At 41.5% G+C, this 11,735-nt stretch overlaps 1 protein-coding gene across 1 annotated transcript in view; it reads left to right on the plus strand.

Annotated features, from left to right (window-relative positions):
• The window catches only part of AFF3 (ALF transcription elongation factor 3), a 515,483-nt gene extending 504,116 nt beyond the window's left edge, over window positions 1–11,367 (plus strand). The window contains exons 18-22 of the mRNA XM_074986799.1: window positions 1,685–1,756; window positions 4,226–4,319; window positions 8,948–8,997; window positions 9,133–9,347; window positions 11,117–11,367. Of these exons, the coding sequence (XP_074842900.1) occupies window positions 1,685–1,756; window positions 4,226–4,319; window positions 8,948–8,997; window positions 9,133–9,347; window positions 11,117–11,256 (571 nt within the window). The 3' untranslated portion in view covers window positions 11,257–11,367. The remainder of the gene's footprint in view (window positions 1–1,684; window positions 1,757–4,225; window positions 4,320–8,947; window positions 8,998–9,132; window positions 9,348–11,116) is intronic.
• Window positions 11,368–11,735: the final 368 nt, after the last annotated feature.

The following is an 11,735-nucleotide window of genomic DNA, read 5'->3' on the forward strand; positions in this document are numbered from 1 at the left end:
AAAGAATGGTATGTCTAGCTGATGGAGAAAATTTGCACCGCTGGTGACGGTATTATACTTGTTCTGTAGATAGAGAATTTCATTCAGTCAGCAATGCCTCAATGCAGCTTTCACCAGCACACATTTTACTTTCAAATTTTAACATTTTAAAAATGATAGCTCTGCAAAACTTTTTAAATTAATGTTTTCTTGCAGATTTCTCTGCTGATTGAACCATATGCTCATTTGTGTAAACAATTGCACTGTATTGTGGTCCCAGTTTGGGCTCAACTCTGATGCTCACTAGTCATAGTAAAGCCAGCTGACTTTGACCAGAAGGAATGGCATAAGATAAACACCTTTTACTCACCACTATAAAGCCTTCCGTATCTCTTTCTGCCCTCCCCTCGCTTGCAGCACCACAAGAAGCAAAGTTGCCCTTCTTCATTTGCTTTCTCTAATCCCAGTATATTTACAGTCATGACTCTGGATGTGAATTTTGCTTAGAGTTGCATGTATGCATGTAGCTAGATTTCATAGTTATAAATTGCTTATGATCTGCCTGCTGGGTGTAATCCAAAAAAGTAACTGATTTATCAGGAGAAGTGGATTATCATGCACACAATATATATGCACTGATATCAGATTTAGGGCTTGTCTGCACTTGCCCCCAACTTCAAAGTGCCTTCACTTCCCACAATTTTGAGGAGTAAAGGCACTTGGAAATAGCGTGGGCACTTCAAAGTACCCGTGGCTACATGCATGCTGGCACTTAGAAGTTTGACGCTTCGAAGTTGCTGCGGGGGGAGAATTAGCTTAATGAAGTGCTGCATATTCACCACAGCACTTCATCAGTAATCTCCCCTCGCCCTGATTACCATGCCCCCTTTGAAGCTGGGGGCAAGTATAGACCCAGCCTTAGAGTTTTATAACCAAGATGGTGGTGAAATATAATCAGCTAACTATAGGAAACATGTATTATTCTGGAAACAAGCCCAGAGGTGTTTTATGTCACACTCAGCTTGTCCAGTGCTCAGGTGCTAAACCAGAAGCTGAGGTTTCCATGAATTGATCTGGCACTGCATAGCACATAGATTCTAGAAATAGAATGCTGCTGTTGTGGATCTTCAAAGAATTTGATTTGACAGACAACAAATTTATAGTCTCTGAGGTGCCACAGAACTGCTTGCTATTTGTGCAGCTACAGACTTACACAGCTATCCATCTAGGATAGGACCTAAATAAATGTAAGCTAAGTGCTGCCCTCTGCTGCACAGTGTCTGGAGAAGCAAAACTGGACAGACAAGTTCAAAATTTGCAGTGTGAGAGGAATCACTGCCTCCATAGCACACTTCAGGGAGCATTTTTGCAAAGTTGAGTTTCCATAGGGCTGGAGGGTATTTTGAGAGGACCGCACAGAGCAAACCAAGGAGCAGTAACTCTCCAAAGCAGGATCCCCTTAATACTGTATGACTTTCCAAGGGATTTACTACTTGTTAAAGAGAGTTAATTAGGCAGGGAGGGAGAGAGAGCTATTGGTGGACTGACGAACACAATGCACAGCTGAGAAAACTGAAAGAATAAACATAATGGGGCACATGCTGAGCTGCAGTAAGTCAGTATAGCTCAATGAGTCCTGACCAACAAGGCAGTCTGCTATTACTACACGCTGGCCTTAATGCTGGTTCTTATCCCTTTTGTAAAGGTATGCTGTGAGACTAAACACCCACTCAGGCCCTAATGCCACTCCGGAGGACAAACAGCTAGCAGCGTTATGGTTAGTAGATCGTTATTTACTTAACGATTTCTTTGATGCAGTGAATCAGTCCTTGAAAATCAAATACTTAATGTCAAAAGGCAGAGGGCTTGGTTTTGCGTTGTCTGTTCACAGAAGGAGACTATTTCCTGATCCTGGAAGAGCCAGGCCTCTTGTGTGTTTTTCCTTGTGCCTGCTCTGTGTTCTGTTTCTGTAAATAAGCAATTCATATTTATTGGCTATGACAAGCCAGCTATGGCATCTCAGTGTAATTAGTTTTTAAGAGCCTGATGGTCTGTGTTTTTATGACTGATGTACTTTTCTTGTAACAGCGTCTCGTAATTTCTTCTTTGTATAACATTTTAGGTTCAATCATCATAAATTATACTGATATTGTATGAAGGGTTAGTAAGATGATAATTAAACAATTTGAATCAACTCTCTGAATGAAGATTCCTGGATATATGCATTCTATAAACAGTTCTGAACACTAATAATAATGTTATTAAAATTACATTTCAATTTTAACTACTATGTAGTTAACACATATAATATTCTTAGTAAAAAGGAATTTACAATTTATTCTTAACGTGTAAAAATCTAAATTAAATGTGTGTTTAGAATTTATAAATTAATCTTAATTTATCATTTTATATAAAAGAAAAACTATTTAATGGTCTAGTTTAATTAAAATACATCTTTTGTCACTGCGTTGATGTAGAATTGGGTGCACAAATAAGACTGTGTTTTTAAAATGCTTACAAGACTAAAAATAGTTTTAAAATATAGGTGACCATGTCTATGTCTGGGTTTTGTAATGTCTTTCAGAACCAATATAACATTTTCGTATGTGGAATTTAATGAAATTCGTAAAGCTGCTGCATCTATTTAAGCAGAAAGGTCACAGCGAGGGAAAGTAGACAGAGCACTTCTTCCGCACAGAATAGCAGCCCTAAGTCATTGTCTGCCACACAGCAGATGAGTAGACACCATTTGCATATGTACTGTAATCTATGAAGGTGACAGAGTGAGAATTATGAGGACTATAAGTATCTTTGGCTCTGTACAATGCAAATTGGGCATACTGCCACACAAATAGTTTATTTGATTCCAATCTCCTAAGAAGAAACTGTCCTCTAGTGGTAAAAGAGGAAATTTCAAACTTTCAAGGTTGCAGATGTAAAAAAGTAAAAGTGAATTATAACAACCCTGGCTGAGATTTGCAACAGCAGCTAGTGATTATGGGTGCTTTGACTTGATTTTGGGGGCCTAGTTCACCTTAGTTGGGTGAAACTATCAGCGGGTGAGAGCACAGCACTTTCTAAATTCAAGCTTCTCTAAGGCAGTGTTTCTTAAACTATGTTCAGAAGAACACTGGTGTTCCGTGAGCAACTCTCAGGTGTCCCACAAGTGTCTGACACTTTTTTGATATCATACACGGATGGTATATATTTTCTGTTATTAAAACCAGATATTATGTTACTTTTTAATTTAATCAGGTATCATAACAATGACTTCGTTTTGGTTTTGCTTATATAGTACTGTGTTTTTTGGTTTGGTTTGGTTGTTTTTTTTCAGTCTGGCAACAATTTTTTTAAGAAAATTTTTATAGGAGTTTTGCATAAAAAATTAATGTTTAGTGTTCCATTGTCTTAAAAGTAAAAAACACTGCTCTAAGGTATCGATCTCAGGATGGGCATTCAAAACCACAAATAATCATTGAAAATCTTGACCTCTGTGACCAAACGAAAACAAGCATGACTGATTTTGTTGCATTACGTACTGTTGAGCAATCCTCTGTCTTGTGAATATACAAATGCCAATAGAGAAAATGAAACATTTAGTAAATTAGTACTTATCGCTTCTTGTTGTAATGTAAATGGAGGATCATAGAATACCTGTCATTGGAGGTTTTAAGGCCAGGTTAGACAAACCCCTGTCAGTGATGATCTACGAATGCTCAGTCCTGCTTCAGTACAGCGTAGTTAATTCTCTAGATGATTTCTTATGGTGCTTTCCAGCCTTGATTTCTCTGACTGTATAATTATTGTTAATTATTTTTATTGTTTACTTAATTGTACAGCATTATAAAGGTGCCTGGTGCTCTAAAAACCTTAGAGACAATGACCAGGCCCTCCCCATGCTTCCCTTTTGTTCTGGCTATTGCTGCGTAGCATGCTCTTTGTAGGGGAATCCTAAAGCAGAATAGATTTGTCTTAGCAGCTTCTGGTCCCCAGGGAAGAGATGTGAATAGGGAAATTTGGTCACATCAAAGGCATCCCTGTTCCCTGGCAGCCTCCAGCTGCTGGAAGACCCCTTGGGGATCACAGGCATCTAAGATGAATAGCCCTGAGACTAGTCTTATTTACTCCATCGACTAGTCTGTTCCTGCGTCATATAGCCCCAGGTTCAAGGGCCACAGAGAACACCTTTCTGCTTTCAAGGTGCTATTGCACATTTTACATTTTGTCCTCTTTCTCTTTGTTCCAGTTATCGCTGTTTGGCACTTCTTTACTGGAGAATGTTCCGACTCAAAAGAGACCACGCTGTAAAGTATTCAAAAGCACTTATTGATTATTTCAAGGTACATTTTTTGCTATATTACATTTTTCAAATTGCTAATAGTTAAATGAGTAGCCCTCTCGGGCCCAGTCCTACTCCCACTTGTGTTTTGACGTAGGCTTCAATGGGTGCCATTCATTTCCAACCTGCTATTCTGTATTCACAAAAGCATGTGCAACTGTATAACTTCCCATGCCATGAAACTGACACGTCCTGCCCAGTCTCCTTTTTTCTGGATTGTCCAGTGTAATTCATCACGTTCTGCCGTGAATAAGAGTCAGAGGATTCATGGGGGTAGGGTTGGGGGAACAGCTTCCACTGATCCACCTGCAAGGTGTGGGAGGGGTGGCTCTGTGCCTGTGGAAGGGGTGGGACCTTGGGCAGAAGGCGCAGGGCCAGTGACATCTAGCCCTCAGCCCTGCCCAGCGCATGGCACTGCCCAGCCCTCAGAACCACACAGAGCACACATGGTTCTGATGGCAATTTAAAGGTCCTGGCACTCCAGCCACCACCACCGCTGCAGTAACAGTGGTAGCAGCTGGGAAACCTGGCCCCTTGAATCGCCAGGCCCTAGGGCAATTGCCTCCTTTGCCCTTGCTTCCCTGTTGGCAGACCTGAGCATTCACAATAAGAATCCACTTCAGGATGCTAGCTCCATACTGGAAATAACTGTAGGGTTCCTATTTATGGACATCAGCATGTAAGAGCAGACAAGTGACTAATTCCTCTCTCATTGGCTTCCATGGGAGTTGCATACAAGTATCTGTGGTCAGGATATGCACCTGCCACCAACTGCGCACACCTGTGAGTGCTTGCCCCCAGATAGGCCCTTCATTTCTCCATTCTCTCATAGGCCAGTGTGCCATTTTATTATTATTAAGACAGGAAGTCATCTGAGTCTTTAAATTTTCCCTAAAGTGGCAAGGTTTGATTGGAAGGCATCTGGAAATCATGCCAGGTGGATCTGTAAAAGAGTAGGTCAAATATTTGTATTTCCAGCTGAAAAAAAAAAAACAAAAATATTTAAAAAGAACAAGAAGTCCTGTGGCACCTTAAAGACTAACAGATATTTTGAAGCATAAGCATAAGCTTCATGGGCAAAGACCCGCTTCATCAGATATATGAGTGGCGGGTTCCAGAGGAGAGTCTAAATAAATGAGCTTATGAAACGGAGGGAGTCCCAGTCAAGAGGAGGGCCAGAGTTGACAAGGTCAGTTCAGTCACGGAGGATGTGGCCCGTTATCAGCCTCTCATGTGGAGTTGTAAACATCAAGAGAGGAGAAACCAGGTCAGTTCAGACAGGGAGGATGTAGCCTATTATCGGTAGCTGGTGTGGAGGTGTGAACATCAAGAGAGGAGACGCTGCTTTTGTACTTGGCCAGCCACTCCCAGTCTCTCTTCAATCCTTGGTTGATACTGTCAAATTTGCAAATGAATTGTAGCTCTGCAGTTTCTCTTCGGAGTCTGTTTTTTGTTGCAGGATGGCTACTTTTAAATCTGTTACTGAGTGTCCAGCTTGAAGTGTTCTCCTACAAGTTTTTGTATATTACCACTCCTGATGTCTGATTTGTGTCCATTTATTCTTTTTCGTAGAGACTGTCCAGTTTGGCCAATGCATATGGCAGAGGGGAGTTGCTGACACATGATGGCATATATTCTATTGGTAGATGTGCAGGTGAATGATGGTGTGATTGATGTGGTTAGGTCCTGTGATGGTGTTGCTAGTGAAGATATGTGAGCAGAGTTGGCACCAATGTTTGTTGCAGGGATTGGTTCCATGTGTAGAGTTATTGTGGTGTAGTCTATAGTTGCTGGTGAGAATTTGTTTCAGGTTGGCGGGCTGTCTGTAGGTGAGGACTGGTCTGCTTCCCAAGGCCTGTGAGAGTGAAGGATCATTGTCCAGGATGGTTGTAGATCACTGATGGTGCATTGGAGAGGTTTTAGCTGGGGGCTGTATGTGGTGGCCAGGGGTGTTCTCTAGTTTTCCTTGTTGGCTTCTGGATACATGTCTGGCTCTATCAATCTGCTTCTTCACTTCCTTAGGTGGATATTGTAGTTTCAGGAAAGCTTGGGAACAGTCTTGTAGGTGTTTGTCTGAGGGATTGGAGCAAATATGGTTGTACCTGAGTACTTGCCTCTATACAATGGATCGTGTGGTGTGCTCTGAATGGAAGCTGGTGGCATGTACGTAAGCATAGTGGTCTGTGGGTTTCCAGCATAGGGTGTTTTTTATGTGACCATCACTTATCTGTACAGTAGTGTCCAGGAAGTGAATCTCTTGTGTGGACTGGTCCAGGTTGAGGTTGATGGTGGGGTGGAAACTGTTGAAATCACAATGGAACTCTTCTTCCCATGAGTCCAGATGATGAAGATGTCATCAATGTAGTGCAAGTAGAGGAGGGGCACTAGGGGACAAGAACTGAGGAAGCTTTGTTCCAGGTCAGCTATAAAAATGTTGGCATGCTGTGGGGCCATGCAGCTGCCCATAGTAGTGCCACTGATTTGAAGGTATAAATTGTCTTCAAATCTAAAATAGTTGTGGGTGTGGACAAAGTCACAAATATTTGGCTGCTGCCACCCTTCAATTAGTTCTTATAGTCTGAGATATAAAATCAGAGATAGTGAGTGTACAAATGCTCTGCAGTCCTCTTAGGGGACCCTATGTAGTCATTTGGTTTGAGGTGTTTTAGCATGCTTGGGGAGTGGGGTGAGGGGGAAGAGATTGTCTCTTTCTGTACACACATACTCCCAGCACAGACATTTTGTTAATGACGAACTTTAAGTAGAAGCACAAATTTTTATGACTGAATTATAATTTCATTAAAATAGGCAGGAAAGGTGACAAATATTTTACAATCAAGCCGAAATAGATGTCACCTCTATTATGATTAATATTTAATTAAAAGTGTTGCATTTCTCTAATAATCTCTAATTTCTCTAATAATCATCTTTATTTTATTTGTAAAATATCTATAAATATTGTAATACTGTAGTTCTCCTGCCAATATAAATAACACCTCTAGTAAATATTGGAAATCCAGTCTCACAACTATTTGAAAGGTCTGCAACTTTCTACAGAAAACAATGTTTATATGTATTCTTTATTATACTAACATAATGGTCATAAAAACAAGCCTAGGGTTTGTTTTGTCATGCTTCTGCTGGTATAATAATTCTGTAGATTCTCATTTGAAAGTAAAGTAAAATAATTGTTCGTTTGTCATCTTTCGCAGCGGAAAACAAGACAATTTTAGACTTTTTTCATATGTTCTTTATCTGAAATCTTGCAAAATCATCTAACATCACATGCAAGCCACATTAAAAAGCCTTCTTATACTGTCTAAGCAGTGGGGTTTTTTGTGAATAAAGAGAGGTACTCAGCCAGCTCCCAACCCAGGCACCGCTGCTAGGTTTCCCACAGCTGGGGCTGCCTGTGGGGCTCAACACCCCAGCAAGCTCCCAGCTGCATGGATGGTGGAGTCCGTCAATGCCCTGGGCAGGTTTCCAGCAGCTGGGGCTGCCAGTGGCCCAAGCCATGGGATCCCCAGCCAGGGAGAACGTTGATTTATTTTGGCAGAGGTGCCAGTACGCAGTTATCACCACAAAAAGGAAAAAAACAACATGTGTTAAGGAAATATATCGAAATTTTTCACACATTTCCAAAGTAAATTGAAAATGTTTTTCTTTTAAAAAAGAAAAATTATTTAAATCTTCTTTAAATTTTTTTATTTCCATTTTCAAAACAATGAGTAAACCAGAGAATTTTAAGAAATCACAGACATTTGGCAGTTAACGGTTTTTGAGAATGTATGAAATAAGGTTTGAGTCATGAGAGCAGAATAAACCCCGCAAGAAAATCAGTGGTGACAGAGAAGGTGTTGTAATTTAGACTCCATTACACTTTCTGAGAGCTATGTGCCTCATTGACTGGTATCTAACAGAATCTAAACTAAGGAGGGCAGAAGCTATTTTAATTTTAATTGTAAGTGACTCTTCCACCACCATCTTCCAGCTCCTCCATGTGTAAATTACCTGCTTTTGGACGCTCGTACACATCAGCATGATGGACCTAAGTAGCTTTGAGAATCTAGCAGAAGATTAAATGGATATCTGAAATCAAGGTGAGGACAGTCAGGTCTAAGGGTTGGAGACAGGATTCAGACCAGAATCAGGAGTTAAGAGCCGTGCTGGGAGAAGATAAGAGCACGGCTGGAACAGGACCCGGGACATGACTGGAACAAGACTAGGGCTGTAGCAGGCTGAGGCTTGGGGAGTCTGTCGCCGCTATCAGGAAAAGGAGAGTTCCAAGCCATAAGCCAAAACTGAGCATAACTGAGCTCCTGTTGTGCCAGTGGGGCTGCTATAACTGTCCCAACAGTCACCAGATCAACTGACTGGTGGATTGGCTCATCCCTACATATGGTTTAATCAAGGGATGGCTGAATATAAGGGATTCTGCCATGACCTCACCATCTGCACCACATCTCAGTTTAGCCCAATGGGTTTATGGCACCATGAAACCTGAATACACTTTCCACATATATCACCTCTGCTTTGTGCGCCCCATCTTCATGTCCTCTTTACTGACTTTCATTTCGCAGTCCTGTTTAAATTATAGATTGGTAAATGTTTTTTTTATTCCTTCTGCAGAATTCATCAAAAGCGGCCCAAGCCCCATCTCCATGGAGCGCCAGTGGAAAGTAAGTTCACTCAGCATACAGAAACGATGTCTGAAGTGCAGTGAGGAATAGCATTTGCTGTGTTCTGCTGTTTTCAAGTTTATCCGTGTCACCCTAACATATATATATATATATATATATAATGTTCTGTTTCAGGAGCACAGGGACTCCGTCCCCCATGTCTCCTAACCCTTCTCCCGTCAGCTCTGTAGGGTCCCAGGGGAGCAGCGGTGCCCCTTCCCCCTCTTCCACCATCAGCATTCCACAGCGTATTCATCAGATGGCAGCCAATCATGTCAGTATCACCAACAGCATCCTGCACAGTTATGACTATTGGGAGATGGCTGACAATCTAGCTAAGGAAAACAGAGGTATGTAACCTAACAAACTAAAACCTGGTATGTGTCCTTTAAAAACATGCCAATAAGAGAAAATTTAGACCTATTTTGCAGTGGACCTGTTGGAAGATCTTACCTCCTGGATTACAGAGCTGTGTTCTTTAATCTATTCATGGGCTGTCCCATAAATTAACAAAAACAGGTTTGTCAGTTGCTCAACTCAGAAAAGGGAAATTATCACTAGTTTCTCTTTTATTTGACTGTCTAGCTCTCACCCTTTTCTAGAGAAAAAAATCACAGATATCTGGCAGCCAAGCAGGAATTAAATTGATGTTTTGAATTTATTTTTATTCTCCTTCACAGTATTACAGAAATGGATCTCTTTCGTCCTTTGTTCTTGGTTTATGAGAGAAGACTAGTCAAGTACACCGATGACATTCCCTTTTGGTGGTGGCTGCTACATTGCCTCATATTTTTGCATGTCTTGACTAAAGCATTAACGTGCAGCTATAAGGCTCACTTGTCTGTGGACATGTAGGACACCTCCCCTCTGAATATCAGCATGGATGCTCATTGCTTATGCTATACCACCTGCCCCTACAATTCCATCTGGGCCATGCTTGGCATGGCTCTTGCAAGAGCAAAGCCACCTGGGCCCTTAACTATCACTGCTTCCAGAATCCACCTTCAGTGGAGTGGCAGGAATAGCATAAGAAATAATAGCGGCAGGCTGAATTCATTTCCCCTTATATCCCTCATGAGTTTCAGGCAGCCTCCTTTGCTCACCTTCTCCGGCTTCCTGGAGCTGCACAGGATGGAGATTCAAAGGGACCGGTGTGACATGAGGGTTCAAACATGCCAAAGGATAGGAACCCCTCCCCACTCCTGCAAGTGCAATTTCCCTCCACATGTAAATTTGGGCTGCTTCTACACATTCTTCTCATGAGAGGTGGCATGGTAATGAAGCAACTCAGAGCAGGCTAATAAGGAGCTAATATGCGTATTCATCACATCATTAGCATGATGGTGGCCCCATGAATTTCAAAGTGCAGACTTCGAATTGCAGATTGAGAGTGGAGGTGGGGGCAGCTTCGAAATAAGCACCCCACTTCAACATTCCCTTACTCTAACAAAACTAGATCAGAGTAAGGGAATATCAAAGTGGGGCGCTTACTTCGAAGCTGCCCCCATCTTCACTCTCAATCTGCAATTCAAAGTCTGCACTTTGAAATTCGCACAGCCACCATTATGCTAATGAGGTGCTGAATATGCTTGTTAGTGCCTCATTAGCCTGCTTTGAATTGCCTCATTACTATGCCACCTCTGAAATGAGGGGGCGAGTGTAGAAGCAGCCTTAGAGAGGACCAAAGGGTCCTCAGCGTTTACTTCCTCCACCTTCAGGCAAAGTTCCCTCAGGATTTAAGTAGGAGTTAGTCTGGGAATAATCTCAGGATTTGTCTAGGTCTCACTCATAAAAGTACCATTTTTAAAAAACGTTGGGCAGGTTAATTTGTGTGTTTGAAGTGTAAGTGACATCTCCTAACTCTTACCACTGGTAAGTAATCCTTTTGCACACAGTACTAATGGGTGCCCCTGGAAGAGCGAGCCAAGGAGTTAGCTGTCTAATTTTTTAAATGAAATTGTTCGAAATACTCATCAGGGACCTTCAAGAAGCCCATTAACCCTAAACTTTCATTTTAATAAAATAGTCAGTGCAGTTTAATTGGTAAAAACAGCTCTCTCCTGGTGATCAATAGCAAGTGTAGCTTTCCTCATTCTGATGCTTACCATTTTTTCCATAGAGTTTTTTAATGACTTGGATGCGTTGATGGGACCTGTCACCCTACACAGCAGTATGGAGCATTTAGTTCAGTACACTCAGCAAGGACTCCACTGGGTACGGAATAGTGCTCGTGCAAAAGACTGTGCGTCATTCAAATGAACTGCATAATCTCCCATGGACAATTCAGTTATTCTGGACACTGTGCTACAGAACTAATCCACCTTAGCATTGATCCAAACAAAGGTGAATATTTCTCAACGCTGAACACTGTTTTTCAGAGTGTAGACATACGTGTGTGTATGTGTAATATGCATCTATGTCTCTTCCGAAGGCCTTGTTCCATAGAAATCTCCATACATCCACATACCCCAAATGGAACTAACTACAGATGTCTTAATATACACACATTTCCTATACCTACCCTTAGAAATATTCAGAAACCAAAATCTTAAGGGTTAATTGAACCAAGTGCAATAAACATACAGTGGCTCCTAGTCAGGAGCACACTTAAGTGGGTGTTTAAGTGTGTGCTTAATTTTAAGCATGTGCTTAAATGCCATTTCTTCAGTAAAACTTAGGCAGGCACTTAAGTGCTTCCTTGAATTGGAGACAATGAGAGGCTGATGGTGGTTTGGCAA

This window comes from Carettochelys insculpta, chromosome 1, assembly GCF_033958435.1.
Source record: "Carettochelys insculpta isolate YL-2023 chromosome 1, ASM3395843v1, whole genome shotgun sequence".
Classification (NCBI taxonomy): domain Eukaryota; kingdom Metazoa; phylum Chordata; order Testudines; family Carettochelyidae; genus Carettochelys; species Carettochelys insculpta.